Source organism: Pseudopodoces humilis, chromosome 7 (assembly GCF_049639895.1).
Source record: "Pseudopodoces humilis isolate 2021_Gansu_Grassland_sample_001 chromosome 7, ASM4963989v1, whole genome shotgun sequence".
NCBI classification, from domain to species: domain Eukaryota; kingdom Metazoa; phylum Chordata; class Aves; order Passeriformes; family Paridae; genus Pseudopodoces; species Pseudopodoces humilis.
The window spans coordinates 37818625-37834732 of NC_142206.1; the positions used below are offsets into that span (position 1 = coordinate 37818625).

The 16108-nt window shown below is 36.9% G+C and overlaps 1 protein-coding gene across 3 annotated transcripts in view; it reads right to left on the bottom strand.

Annotated features, from left to right (window-relative positions):
• BAZ1A (bromodomain adjacent to zinc finger domain 1A) overlaps positions 1 to 16108 on the bottom strand; it is a 65326-nt gene that overhangs the window by 12711 nt on the left and 36507 nt on the right. For all 3 annotated transcript variants that reach the window (XM_014249946.2, XM_005520299.3, XM_014249944.2), the window contains exons 11-21: positions 14430 to 14568; positions 13841 to 13987; positions 11341 to 11436; positions 10988 to 11212; positions 10157 to 10322; positions 9770 to 9883; positions 8991 to 9115; positions 6798 to 7406; positions 4041 to 4204; positions 3704 to 3858; positions 1023 to 1171 (exon numbers count right to left, since the gene is read on the bottom strand). In XM_014249946.2, coding sequence (XP_014105421.2) covers positions 1023 to 1171; positions 3704 to 3858; positions 4041 to 4204; positions 6798 to 7406; positions 8991 to 9115; positions 9770 to 9883; positions 10157 to 10322; positions 10988 to 11212; positions 11341 to 11436; positions 13841 to 13987; positions 14430 to 14568 — 2089 coding nt within the window. The remainder of the gene's footprint in view (positions 1 to 1022; positions 1172 to 3703; positions 3859 to 4040; positions 4205 to 6797; positions 7407 to 8990; positions 9116 to 9769; positions 9884 to 10156; positions 10323 to 10987; positions 11213 to 11340; positions 11437 to 13840; positions 13988 to 14429; positions 14569 to 16108) is intronic.

The window sequence follows — 16108 nt, forward strand, 5'->3', positions numbered from 1 at the left end:
GTAAAGCAGCCCACCAAGCACATGGCACAGCTCATCCCCAGTGTGCCATCCAGACAGGAAGCCTGACCAAGACAGCCACCTCGGAAAGGAGGAACCACCTTTACACATTTCTCAATGGTAAAAGTCCACTTCCAAACTGCAAAAAGATCCAAAGGAAACCAGACCTGAGGGATCATGGGAAAACAAAATGACTTTATGCACTTTGGATCCTGTCTCTCACCTCTGGAGCCTCATTAGAGGAAGCCAAGTAAGGAATATGTGTCAAAGTCAAGCTATAATCCTGCTTTGGTTTAGATTTTTCTTGCAACCTTTTATTTCCAAGTTTTATAGCACAAATGCAAAACCTGAGAATCTTAATGTTTGCAGTGTAAGTCTTTCCTATATTTTACCGTAAGTATTCTATTATTGCTGAACAAGGTGAACTAGGCCTATATTGCTTTCACTGAAACAGTATAAAAAGAAGCAAACATTTTACAACCTAGAACTGCATGACACACTGGCCTCAACAGTAATTCTGAATTATAGTATTCCCCCAGAAAGCTTGATCATTTCTGCCCAAGGGTACAATTTGTCTCCCAATGCGTAACTGTAGCACCACATAAACATGGTCACTGAAATAATCTAATGTTAAATAAGCATGTACTTAAGCATAAAATTTGCTTGTTAATTAAATACATTTTATATATATGTATGTATATGTGTAAATATATGTATTTATGCACACATATATACACACATATACATACATATGTGCGCGTGTATATATATACACACACTCACATATGTGTATATATATATGTACGTATATACACACACACATACACACACACACACACACATATATGGATATGTTAACTTTCTGTTCTTTTCCCCAAGATGTCCTTCTAAAGCATCCAGTCTTACAAAACAAACAAGTGGGCTTGGGGTCAGGGTCTTATTGCAGTGTTGGGGTGATGTGTTTGGTTTGTTAGTTACAAAATCTTACACAAAACTAGAGATATAGTTTCAATTCTGAGACTTACCAAGGGGTGATTTGAGAAATCTGCGCTCAATTCCTTGTTCTATTTGAAGCAGTGCAGATGCCAAGTAGTGGACCACATTACTGATGGGCTGAGGAGTACTTGTGCTTGTTGATGCAGCACTTGGAGCTTCTGTTTTTAACCCAACAAGTCTAGAAGATAAATGTAAAAAATTTTCTTTGAAGTCTTTGAACTTAACACCAGCAATACTTGCAGATACATCTACAGAAGCTTCTTATTTTAACTTGATGTACATGCAGGGATTACGGACATGAATGGATACTACACAGGTGTGGATTAACTATCCTATTTCTTGTGTTTGCTCAGCTAGCCTAGGTAATCTACATAAATCATCTTTAGGGAGCAGTTATATAAATTGCAAGAAATGCAGATGAGAAATTTCAAAACAATTAAGACTTTCAGAAAACTCGATGTGACATCCATCACCTAGTTTATGACAGATTTTTGTGAAGAATATAGTCCCAATAATTCTTCAGTGAAAACACTTCCAGCAGTTAAGTGTAGCCTTTTAGAACACATCCACCTGCAGAAGTTCAACTACACAAATCCCTACAATTCAAAAGATTTTTGAACAGAAAATAAAGAAATAAAGTGATTTTTAAATGTAAATTAAGACTTGTTAACTTGTACGTACTCATCTTTGGAGGATCTTTATAAAATACTAACTTTTTATGTAAGGGTTGTTAAAAAGCCTCCCAAACAATAAAAAAAACAACTAAAGAAAACCCCTGATACCGACCAAACAAACCCCACAAACAAACAAACCACCAAAGAGGTAGTTTTCCAATGAAACAGGGCCAAAAGACTAAGTAATAATTTCAAAATGTAGTTAATATTTCTGAACCACAGACATTAAGTAATGGGTAGGACAGAAGCTCACACTACAGAAAATAAAATTCCATTTCTATTTGGGGTTTATAAAAAATTAACTAATTAAGACTGTCTGGATTCTGCTTTATTCTTGTGAATAAGCAATGCTTTTGGTTGTCCCTGTTCTTTTTTCCCCACTTAAAAGCTATTCATTGTATTTTGCAGTCACACACATTTTGAGAGCCTGAAAGCAAACAGAAAGAAAGCTGCATAGTTATTTACATTTCACTAGTCAAACTCCAAGGTCTTAATGAGATGTCACTTGCTCTGAGGTGGATAAAAAGCCCCACATCAAAAGCAATCTATCACATGATTTCAGAATCCCATAGTCTGATTTAATATGCAAGACTTTATTAGAGTAGACTTTATTCAGAAACTCTGATGGAGTCAGTATCGAATGGAAAAAAAATTAAGCTACAAAGTTCTGCAGTTGAATTGAGAGTTGGCAATGGAACAAGTACCCAACATTAACTGGAAAGATAAATTTCAGCCTCTTAGTTAAAACACTGGAATACTTCTATATTGTGGCTTTCAAGAACCAAATGCCTGTAAATTGTGTAATTAATATAAAGGATGACCCTATCCATTTTGCATGCAACTAGAGAACTCTGATTCAAAGGACAGTCTTACAGGAAAATTCTAAGTCACACTGATGAATGAGAACTGAAATAAAATGAGAAAAAAACTTGAAGAACTTTAAATTCCTAACATCCAACACAGTGTTCATAAGTCCACTCAGAAATACAGCTTTTATACAAGTCTAACAGGAGAAAGCATCACAAAATACATAAGGCAAACTGTACGTTAGTGCAATGATTGTCTCAAATTAATTTTTTTTCCTGAAGTATTTCAATATTCACACCCTATCAAGACATACAATTTCATATACATTAACTATATTAATGTAGACCTTTATTTCTGAGAAGCATGCAACTTCTGAGAAGTAAGAATTTGGAAATCTTCACCATTTCTGTGATTTCCGAAGTTTGATTTACAACAAGAACTGCTATCAGAGAGCCACATCTGTCTCAAATGTTTAAAAACCAAGCAAAACACCACAAAACGCTTTACAGCTACAACACCATATGATTTGAGGTTTCCTTCCTTTTACTATGTTGCAGCTTGCTCCACAGAAGTAGTATCCTAAAGTTGTAAGATCACATCTCCATTTTGCTGCTGTGCTTAAAATTAATCCAGACTATGGCCTGTTGCCCTGGTGGCTCTTACTATGACTCACAAGGTACACACTGGCCAGTTCAACCAGAGATTTGTTACTATTACCATTTTTCCTTTTCAACCCTCCTACTCTTCAGAAATCAAAGTGTTTTGGTTTTGTTGTTTTGTTTGTTGGTTTTTGGTTTTGTGTCTTGTTGGAGGTTCTTTTTGCTTGTGTGAGGTTTTTTGGTTTGGGGTTTTTTTTGAGGGGGAAGGTTCTTCTGGAAAACAAAACATCAATTGCCAGTTTAATTTTCCCCTGCATTTAAAATTACTTCAAAATGAACCCATATGTTCCTTCTTTGATAATTAATGTTTGCTTTGAGCAGTGTAATATCTGAATACTGAAAGATGTAAAAATTGGTGCCTTAGCTTTATATGGTAATAGAACATCATCATTTGAGACTACAAACCAAAATAAAATCTTTCATTTTAAGATTTACAGTCTTAAAAATCACCGTATGAAAGAATTTGAGGGTAAAAACAATTTGAAGGTCAAAAAGCCCCCAGACGAAGAAAACCAGAGCACTGCTATAAAGCTCAGAGAGAAGAACCATTATTCAAACTACAACTCTTACCTGTCTTTCACAATAAACTTATCTTGATCATCAGTTTCCATTTCTTCAGATTCTTCATTCACAGTTTTAATAACACCATTTTCTTTGTTTTCATCATTCAGAAACTCATACCGCCCATGTTCTAAGGCTGCTCTCCAAGCCTGTCTGTCTGTAACCTGAAGCAAGCATACGAATTTGAGGTTTCTAAAGAATCAAAGGACACAAACTTTTTGTACCCATTACTGCATACATTTAATTTAATTATGCTTTTAGTAAAACCACTGCATGCAAGAGTTCTCATTTAAGTTACAGACTTGATGGCACCACTATGTTCCTACATTCTACCATTTACAAATACCTTAATAGCCCCCAATGTTCCTTGGTAGATCCTGTCTTCAATGTCCAAAAGAAAGTCCCTAAGTCGCAGTTCAAGCTGCTTCTCTGCAGAGAGGTGAGATCCATCATGGACATTCTGCATCCTTCCCCGCCCTATAGGAGGTCTGACGTCAATCTGAGGTTTTTCTGCAAGAACAGCAAGTAATTTGGTGTTAGCAGATCTTGTTTCTTTAAAGAAGCTGTTAGCAGAAAGAACAATAGTACAAGACAGAACAAGCTGAATACATGGGTTCAAAATTCCCTTCCTGTAACTAGGTGCCAACACCAGTATCTGTGCCAACTAAGGTATCTGATTCAACCACGCAGGGTAATGATGACCAATAGATGGCCAAGAGATGACTGGCATGCACTCATAACAACACATAAAAGAAACCCTTGCTAATGCAAAGAGTTTTTTTTGTCTTAAAATTCCTTCAGAAGTAGTAAATAAGTAACACCAACCTTGCTCTAAGTGCAAGGAAGAAAAAAAGAGAGAATAAAGTCACATTTCTATTACTTGATTGCTCTTTACAAGAGAACTCTTCAACTGTCTTTACTGCATGTACCTTTATCACAGAAACACTTAAAATAATCATGTGAAAATGAAAATCATAAAACCTAACAGAACACAGCAAGATAAAATCTCTTTTAAAAACCTAACCTTAAAACAAAACAAAAAGATATGATACAGGCACAGACAAGACTGACTGCATCCTCTAATTAAAGGCAGGGAAAAAAGGAGAAAGACAACATGATAATTTATGAAAACAAGGTGAGAGCTGATGATGATGGGCCATCAAGTAAAAACTTACTCCCAAGAGAACTCAAAGTTCATGCAAAAACTCAAAACCCACAGGAAAGAGCTGAAAGTCTGCCCACATCCTAAATTAGTGCTTGTAAGTCTGCATAGGTGATGAACATTTTTGTTCACAGGATTTACCTTAAAACCTTTGAGTGCAGTGATAAGAAGCTACATGCAACAATTTAAGGGATATTTAATAAATTCAATAAATAAAGCTGTTGCTAAAAAAGCACAGGATGAATTTCTAAGATGCTCTCAATTGCTGAAACAATTCCCTGTAACTGAAAGTAATCATGCAAATACTCTCAAAATGTAAACTAGCAACTCTAATGCCTGGATGTGGGAAACGTCCTTTTTAAGTTTAAAAGCCAAGAAGAAATGCAGTATTTTTCTTGAGCAGAACCAGAAAAGCAGCCACTGCTTTTCAAATAATTGACAAGGAAACACTAGCAGATGCTGGAATAAAATCAAGTAATAGCACAAATCAATTTTATTTCCATGCTTTTTTGAGCAGGAACTGGAAAAGGCAGAAGCACAGCCTACACTGCAGGAGAATCCCTCTTGTCCTGCAAGTCATTTGAGTGAAGGCAATAGGGCAGCATCTGGAGTCCACAGCAGAAAAGCTCCCAACCAAGTGCGTCTACATGTAGCTATTTATCCCTGCTTACCACACAGTGGTGTGGCACCACTGGTATTGGACCACTGCATTTGAATTTTCTTTATGCCTATTAAAATGAAGCTCAAAGCTGCCTCTATTTTTATTTTTTTAATGAAAATCAATGTTATTCTTCAGTTCTAACATTGAAAGAGAAGAAAAATCTATGACTGTGGACATCAAGTTGCTTCAGAGCAGAAAGCAACACGCAAAATACAGATAAAGGTGCAGCAATGAAGAAAATAAGGAACCACACAAACTCAAACATATCAGAAGATGATGGAGATTTTCTCACCAAAAAAAAATCCCAATATAGAAAAAAGGCCTCCAAATAAAGCTTAATTACTATGCCAAACCTCTGTCCTGTGCTAGTTTCCACCAAAATAAATGGTAGATCGGTTATTAATTCAGTAGTATCTGATGTGCTCACTGCATGTCCTAGCATACACATGCTAGGAAAACAGAATTTGTGTCTGCTGTGGATAATTCTCCCTTGCCCCAACACAGATAACCCCAAAACCTCAAGGTAATGTGTTATAATTAAAAACAAAATGCAATTTCTTGAGTCTTACCCTAGGGAGCCCCACTTTGGTAACATTGTTTACCCACCACCAGGCTATAAGCAAGCCAGCTGTAAGCCTGTATGAGCAGAATTTTATCAGTGATTGGAGACAATGCCTTGCCAATCAATGGCAAAATACTTGGCTAGGAGAAAAAGGAAAAACCCCTAAATCCTAGGTCTAGGATAGTTTTCAGTATACTCCTATGTTTAAAAACCCATAAAACATCTGCTATCCTGCTGTTCCCTTCTGTACTGAGTGTCTGCCACAGGAAGTAAAGGGAAAAAAACCCAGAAAAGAATAATATCACAAAATGCCACTGCACTGATGCTAATCCATGTAACAACCAATACAGCTACACAGCTTTTTAGCACGTATTAATTTTATTCTCCAGCTAATCTTTTTCCAAAGCTAAAATTACTTCCTAAAGTTGTCTGTTTAAAAGCCAATCCTGGTTTACTACACAAGAAGATCACGGAAAAATTATTGCCTTTTTTTAGCATGAAACACTACAAAATACCACAAAGGTCTGTCAAGCAGGAAGGGGAAAAAAAAAAAAAAGGAAGGGAAAAAACCAAACATGTTTTCCATCGAGTGAAAAAAAGCTTAAGAATAATTCTTAGATCTTAGAAATTACAGTTAAATTGGAACTAGAGGTTTCTATAATATTATAAAGAAGCTTTATCTGTAGAAGCAAATTAAGACCAAGAACCTTTCATTTACCTGGAATATGGAATTTCTCCACAGGAAAACTGCTTAGTTGTTCATATATTCTACTTTTCTCTTGTAAAAGAGTTTCTTTTAAGGCACTCTCCCTATGTCCTCGGGAATTGAGAGCCTCTAGGAGTTGGTCCAGTTGTTCCCGAGAACTGTAAAAGCACCAACGGTTTGGTTTGTATACTGGCCTTGGCACCTCTACGACAACACTGGTGTGGGAATCTTGGTCAATATTGGAGGTAGATTCAGAGGATTTCAAAGACTCTCCAGTTTTACTGAATACCTGAGGTTCATTTGTGCAAGACTGTCCACTATTCTGAAAGGAAGAGGTTCGAGGCAACAACATGTCTTCTGTGAGACCCGAATAGTCCTCCTCTACAAACAATCCAGGAACAGAAGGGAAAATCCAGTAGCGTCGGTAGAGACGGTCACGACCCAGTGGGGTGATATTTGTGCAGGCTGTTGCATTCTGAATCTTTTCTAACAGCTCCTTCTCCTTCTTTTGCTGTTCCTGTTTTAAAGCTTCTTCATCTTCAGCAGTAAGAGGTTCACTCTTTTCACAAGCGGTCTCTTCTTGTCTTGTAAATTCTTTATACCCATTTTGCCCTCTCCTTCCTAAAGTTAAAAGAAGTACGATAGCAATTAATTTACAATTTCTTTTAACCAAAAACTCAAGTATAGGGCAGGTTTTAGTTCTGTCCGTTTCTGGTTATCCAAACTTACACTGTCAAAAGACCATCAACTCAGCCACGAGACAATGCTAGTTTTATTGAAGAAAAACTCAAGCAATTAACCCCCATTCCATTCCCTTGAAGAATGGGCAGCCATTTTAAATACACCTTCACTTTGCAGAAACTAGACTAAATCTCGTTTACTGGCAGACACTATCTTCTTCAATATCATACAAAAAGAACCAAAATTTTTAGCAATCAAAAATTTATTACAGAAACATCTTATAAGGATAAAGTAAAATTCTAGAAATTTCACTACTGAATACAAACTGTGATTCAGATTTTATTTATCATACTCAAAATGATTATCTCAAACCCCTAAAGGTCTCAAAGACCAGAATCCCTACATAGCAGCTTTTATGGTATACTCAGATATCTTATTTGATCACTTTAATTTTTAAATGTATTTACTATCATTTTCCCCTTTCATTTTGTACCAGCTGAAAACATTTCAGTTCACATCTTTAATTTACCGAAGTATTAAGTCCTGGTGGTCATCTAGAACAGTATGTCCCATAACTGATGCATGCAACCTGAAAGGTGCTGTCAGCACTCAAGTTCTATATGTTTCCAGTGTAACCTTCAGTTCCCTAGTTGTAGGAATGAAATAATAGCACTTGTTTGTCATTCAGTCACAATGCCTCAAAGCATGGGTATTTGAGAAACCTGAAAATCTGTTTAGTATCTCATTGCTGTGCCATGACAAAGCTGTAACTAACATGTAAATCTGTATTACTGAATGACTCAGAATTTCCACCCCAGGTAGCGTTAGGAACTGTACAAGTTTGCTACTTAAGTCCACAATCATCCAGGACACACTGGCACAGAAACCAACACAAAGCCTTCCCAGCAGAAAGACACAGATGAGCTAGCAGTGAAAACCCATCAACAATTCATCCTCCTATGGTGATATCTATGTTTAGTTAGGAACACTAGGCTGTACCATTTACTACACTACAGTTCCTACTAGCACACTGCTGAGGAAATTAAATCTAGGTGTAAGTCTGGTTCATTCTTGCATAGGAGGCATGCTGCTTGATTAACAAAGGCAAACTACACCCAAATGCCTGATCTAACATTTTCTTTTGAAATACCAGTTGGTTTTGCAGAAGAAATCTCAAACCCACACCTTCTCCTATTAGATGAAACTCCTACAATTCTCTGTACGAGGGCAAGTACTTGTAAAGGGTTTTTAGGCAACACCATAAAATTTTTTAGACCAAAGAGGAATCCACACAGCAAATATGGAAGACAAGAAGAAACAGAAGTGTCAAAGAACATACAGCTGACCATAAGAACTACACCAGGGTGGCTCAATGTACTTAACAGCCCATTATGATCATGTTCAAGCGTGTTTTTTTTTCCCATAAAAGAAAATTACAGCAAAGACTGATACTTTGACTATAAAATACAAGAGCGTGCAAGGTGCATCCACGCAGGTGCACAAACAAATACATTATAGCATTACCTCTCCGTCGTTTTTTGTTTGGTCCCGGCTCTTCTTCATCCTCTGTGGCTGTGTCCATGTCTTGCTCTTTACGTTCCATCTCTTTGCTCTCTGTACTTGTATCGAGGTCTTCCCGTTCCTCCTCCCTGACACAGCAATATAAACAAAAGGTGACTAACTAACCAATCGTGCAATTATATGAATGATAAAAAATACACAATAAAATATGACATCTTTGACACTAAGAGTATTTTTATCTCCCAAGTACTTCACTAGTAAAATACCCATAATGCTCTTAAAAAATAAACTGTAAATTACAGACTATATTAAAGCCCAAAAGAAACACACTGAACTGTAAATGTGGAATTCTATATTAAAGACTAAAACTTGTTCTTTGGCACCCACACTTTCATTTGAAGAGTATTATTATTATTATTATTATTATAATCAGATTGCTTTTGGAGACATCTTAGTGTAGTCCTATTGCTGTAAATTTTTTTCATGTCTAAGAAAAGTTTCCTTTCAAAATTTATATACCATTCTGTAAAATTCCTGTTACATATTTTTGCTTCATCTAGCAAATATAATTAATAACCTGTAGAAACACAGGCAGTTTTTACAAGGTAACTTTTTTACCAATTCTACACCACTATGAAGAAGTATAAAATCAACATTAAGGACAATATACTTAGAATATACCTTTGTATATGATCAAGTCAATGAAACTACACATGTGAGGTCTGGCCACAAAGCTGAAAAGTGCTATATGATATACATCACAGTAATATTATGTATCATACCCAACAGATATTTCTACAGCAGGAATTCTTTGCTCCTCCTCCTTCAGCTTTTCTTGTTTCTCTTTCATTTTTAACTCTTGTTCTTTTAACCTTTCTTCTCTTTTCTTACGTATCCTAATAGTAAGAAGGATGTAGAAAAAAAGTTGCAATTAATCTACTGTCTGGTCTTGTCCACATCTTTTTTCTTTTATACTAAAACATCATCCAGAAATAGCATCAATATGGGAAAACACAACATTTTGCACAATGAAGTTTCACTCCTGTCTACTGTCCCAGGAAACCAGCATAGAACAGAAACATTACTACTGTTTCTCATACGCCTTCTGCAATCAAAGGATTAATCTCATTTGTAGCACCAAAATTTAGTTTTCCATATCCTAGTTCTACCTTGCTGCTGCTGCCTCTCGTTCTTTGCGATGCTGCTCTGCCTTTAATTCCCGAAACTCCTGTTTTGCTTGTCGCAGCACATCAACAGAGTCCTCAATGAAATCTCGAGTGGAGACCAGAGTCAGAAGTTTCCCACAGAGAGCATGAAGGATCTTCATCTTTTCTCCTAATAAAATTTGAGCCAATGTTTATATTTCACTATGCAATTTATAATAAGACCCTTACAAACTCCAATTTGGAGTCTGTAGATTTGTTCTCACTTAAGAGCAAGTGAACAAACATTTGTAGTGCACTACGTGCACTCATAGAAACATTTCCTCAAAGCATATCTGCTTAGCTCAGAGACACAAGCCTTTATTTTTCATTTATTAACTTTTACCACCAGAAGAAGTAGTAAAATGCAGCATTATCTTCAAAATAGAGATAAGGGAACAATAGATAGAAATTTTTCTCTGTTTCCAAATAATGAACAAAAGACCCAAATACAAATAGGGGGGAAAAAAACAGGGGTTGACTCAAACAACCCACTGGCTTCTTCCAGAGAGATCCCCTTACACAAGTAACACTAACATTTTTAAAACGAAATGAAAGAAAAGCTACTCAGAAGTAACAAGACTGCCTAGCTCTGCCATCTCCGATGAGGTTGGATGTGTTTGTGGGGACTGAAGCATAGGGGTGAGTGCTGGTCTACGTATAACCCCCAGAGATCCTTTCCAAACTCAATTATTCTATGATACAGTAAATTCTGACCATTATTAGTCTGAAGCAGTTGCAAAATTGATCATTTATTCAGCAATCTAATAATCTCTAACATGTATTGCCCTTCATTACCTGGCAACAAATCATATACTGAGGTACTTGAAAGTTTCTTCAAGAGACCAGGATTACTTAATCTCAGCTCCATGCAAGCATCATCAGTAGTATCAAACCCTCCTCGTTTCTGGTAACGGTATTTTGCATTGGCTGATGTTATATCAGCACCTGATGCTAGAATGTGAAGTCTGAGAATCTCAGAAAGAGTGCAGCTATCAAGATCCAAGTTTTTCAAATTGCAGCCTACAGTTGAGAAGAATGAACAGTTATTTTATATAGATATTTAAATGTACATAAATATAAAAATAGTTCTTTAAAATACAGAGCAAAATAATAACAGTAACAAAACAAGAAGTGAAACCCACACATACCCTGATGTAACTGGGGCCAAGCAGCTGCCAAAGTTGCAACTGCAGACAGAGCAGATTTTGTGGGGTCTGCATCTTCATCCAAAGCCTCTGTTAAATCTTTAAGGAAATAAACACTTTATTCTAGCGCAAATTAAAACTTGTACTGTGGAGGGGAGGAGAGGAAGCTGTGTTTTTAGAGTTGCAGACAAAGCAAAAAGAGGGATGACATTTACAAACGCATCAATGTATTCAAAACTCAGTTCAACATCCAAAAAAATATTTACAGATCTTTAAAAGCAACTTTAAAAATCCAACTAAAAGCTAAGGACATGCACCACATGCTATATATAGTGAGAACACCATATAAGCTGTTAAAGCAACTGCAACACACAAAACATGCACAATGGCAACAGAAAAGGCAGCAAGAACAAACCCAGAACACGCTTGAAAGCGCAGACGAGTAGTAATGCAAGAATGCCTGTATTTCCTTTCCTCTAATGAACTGTTTTTCTCATCATAATTTTGTTTTTAGCAAGCATAACTCAAACCAATCATGTATTTTGATACTGGCTATCACCATTCACTTCATACTTTCTATCTGTAACTCGGATACAGCCTGTTCTGCACAAACACAATTACTAAGACATTACAAATAAATCATACTTCACCAAATCAAGCACCTGCACTTAATGATCATCACACATATTTGATCAAGCAAACTGACCAGGAAAGCAGGGAAGTGAAAGGGAGAAACAGCAAATTCCTGGTTCTCAAGCAAAGGTTTCCTCAGCACTTACAGGTATTTCTCCAGAGGGTTAACAGAGTATTTTCAGCACTGTATGCTGTTTCAACAACTTCACTTTATTCAAATCCAAATAATTAAGCAGCTAAAGTCACCAAGTCAAAATAAAACCACATATACAAACTATACATAAAATGCAAATCCACAATAGCCCTCTACAGTGATTAATGCTGTTTGAAGACTGTCACCCAGACACTGCAAAATTAATCTCTGCACCTCCCCTATCACTTTAACTATGTAACACACTTTGAGAAAGTACTGTTGACCCCAAAACTGCACATCCGTGATGTTCCCTGTTGCAGAAATGCTGCCTGTACAGAATTTAACTGAGCAAACATGCTGACTACTGCTAGTCTGGTTAGCCAGAATTACAAAGCCAAGACTATGTAACTCTTTTACGGAAAAGAAGATGTCTAAACAAGAGCGACAAGAAATGAAAGTTCTGAGACAAGTAAAACATAATAAATGAAGGGCCTTACCCACAGCTCTGCTAAACTAGGAACAAAATGGCAGACTTTTGCAATTGTCAGCCCCATGATGTCAAATTAAAATATGAAAGTTACATTATGTTTTTTCTGATCAGCCATATGAATAATTTAGAATCTAATCAACTATTCTACTGATTACCTGAAAATGGAATTCTTGCTTGTATTGCCAAGGCAATACTCTCAGCAGTTAACAAATACAGTTCAATTGCTGAATTCAACAGTAATTAAAATACAGTCTAAGTTTATTAACACTGTTTCAAATCTGTAACTTTATTCAATTAACAAGAGCAGCCTCTGTTATTGAAGACAGTGCCCACGCTTTATATAATATAAAGATAATTTACAGACTGGACATAAATCTTAAGTATGAAAATAAACAATCTTCAAGGGAAGAATTAAAGGAACCTTCATGTAACTCACACATCTGGCTTGCAGGGGCACCACAGAGTTCACCTGACCTCAAACAGGGAGTGCTCTTATGTACATACCTCTAATGAAATAAAGGCTAGTTAGGATGGGTCAAAGGTTCTCTTTTAGTCAGCAAATTTGGCAGTCCATAAACACAGGACCACAAACTTGTAACAAAACCTGCACTTCCTTCTGATCAGTGGTTAGTATGCACTGAATGCCTCTGAAAATAGGAGCAACATCAGCTTTAGAGCAAAGACCAAAGTCAGAGTGACTGTGAGGGTCTTTACTGAAAGAATACACATGGTAGTATCCAGGAGCTGTGGATGCATAACTTCAAGTCTCGAAGGACAATGAATATTCAATTCTCCAATACAGTTGTGCTAGAGAGTTTTAGCTTTTAATCCAGTTAGGTACAGATTTTTTTTGTAAATACGGCATCTTTGAGAAGACTTAGGAAAATGACTTGTTTCCTGACCCTCAGGAGAAACATGTAACAGTGCTGGAGGAAGAGGACGAAGGTCAAGATGCTTCCTGCACCTCTAAAACACAAGCAATGCTGTTAAAAGCTTATTATGCTCTGCTGGATACAATCATAATAACAATGTGCTTCCTTTTTTCTCTATTTCCTCTCCCCAGACCCTGCGGTCCATGCCCAGCTTAAGGCTTTAATTTCAGATAAAAGAGAAAAAAAAAAGCCCATTTACATACAATATCCATGCATAATAAGACAAGGTTAAACAAAGGAATGCCATAAATCATGCAGCTTAAAGTTAATACCAATGCAATTTCAGCTTTTCAGCAGTAAAATTAAAGATCTGACCTTTGGTCTCAGCATCAGCTATTTGATCTTTGGCCACTTCCTCCTCCTCTTCGGCCATTGCCTGAAAGATGGCAGTCAGGAAGAAAAACAGCAATTCACATAGTGGGCCTTCAGTGTCATTTCCTACAAGAGCTTCCTCTAAAACCTCTGTGAATAAAGTTTAAGAAGCGTCACTTTTGCCGCAAAGTTGGAAAAAAATATATGTACTGAAGAATGAAAACATTTTTTTTCCTTCAGGTATGATAATTAAATTACGTTTCCATAATTTACTGCACATATTCCTAGAGTGATGGTGTCATAAAGAGTGCTGACTAAACATTGTTTTCTTACTATATAACTGCAAGAAAAAAGTAGATATTTCAATAAGCAGAGTAACAACTTGTACACCAAAATTACTTCTGATTTTACAAGTCCCTTGGATCTGACCATGAACTGAAAACTGGATTGATATGCATGCGTTAACACTGACAGATGAAAGCCACACAAAAAATTCTTTAGTAGTGGTATTTGTGTGCACTGAAGATGTTTGGTTGTTTGGTAGAAGGGAAACCACCAAAGTGGGCACCTTGCCACATAAACCACAACTTGCCTAAAGTCACTCCTTCAGGAAATTCATCTTGAAGATCAAAAAGTTCCCCAAAAGCATGTAAAAACTCCAAAACCATCAGAGCATCACCGAAGATTTCAGGAGGAAGTCTTGTCTTCACTGGCATTGGAATGGGAAGTTCCTGCAAACCAAATGGGACCACTTAATATAGTATTTGGTTTGTGCAAAGTACACAAGTGATGAAAACCAAAGAGTCTATTATTCTAAGTAATGTATTTCTTGAGTTTCTCTACTCTTTACTAAAAAGAGTCCCACAGGACACATGATCAGTTATCATGGTAACACTGGTGATAGTACTAACTTTGGAAACCAAAGAGCGTGAGACTTGAATGCAAAGTTTTTGAGAAAGAAGCTTACTGATGTCTATGAAGTTAATACCACTACAAGTTAAGAACATTGGCTGTCCAGATTTTTCTTTTACACCTGTATTATTTCACAAGAGTTTTGAATTTCAGTTTCCTGAACTATCTGGACAAGCAAAAATAAACATACTCTTAAAAGTCACTTATGACTGCTTGCAAAGACAAGCAAACCAAACCCCTAACATGTTCACGTAAAACAAGCCCTTCTAATACTAGAATATGCAACATCATGTCTAACTACTGTGTGTTCTGGTAGTGGTTTTTTTGCATTTGTAAAGCACTTATAGTAGCTGAAGATATAAAGGGAGCTGATGTAACCACATAACAAGATCACTTAACAGAGATCATCTCCAAGTCAGAGATGACAATGTCTAACACTTTTTGATTTTGAAATTACTATCTTCACGTAATTCTTCAAGATTTGTCTTCGCTTACTATTTCTTAGCACACATAGTTGAACAATTTTCAGAATTATGTCACTTTTCCATAAATGTGGTAGTTCACAAGTATTAAAAAGAAGAAAGCCAAACACTATGCTTCAGAAGAATACAGCAAGGTATTTCATAAATTTCCTGAGAAGGGAATCTTTTCAAAAGAAGTTCCCATCTAAACTTGTCTTTATTTATAGTCTTGTCAATTCACAAAATCACAAAATAACATATTATTTTGAGTTGGAAGGGAACCACAGAGACCTTCAATTCCAACTCCTGGCCCTACACAGGACCATTCATGTAAAGAATCACACCTTGTGCCTAAGAGCGTTGTCCAAATGTGTCTTGAACTCTGTCAGGCTTGGTGCTGTGACCACCTCCCCTGGGAGCCTGTTCCAATACCCAACCACACTCTGGGTGAAGAAGCTTTTTCTAACATCCAACCTAACCCTCCCCTGACACAACCTCAGCCATTCCCTTGGGTCCTGTCCCTGTCATCACAGAGCAGAGATCAGGGCCTTCCCCTCCTCTTCCCGTCACAAGGAAGCTGGAAATGCAGTGAGGTCTCACCTCAGTCTCCAGGCTGAACAGACCAAGGGAGCTCAGCCACTCTTCATACAGCTTCCCTTTCAGCCCCTTCACAATCCTTTTTTCCCTCCTATGGACACTGTCTAATAGCTTAATGTCTTTCTTATATTGCAGTGCCCAAAAATCACACAGTACTCTAGGTAAGGCTGCACCACCAGAGTAGTGGGCAGAGTAGAACAGCAGTCTCACTGTAGTGATAGCACTGCTTTTCCACACCTCTTTTTTTCCTTCCAGTAGAAATAGAGCAGCACTGTTTCCACAGCTTGCTCTCATTTCAGCA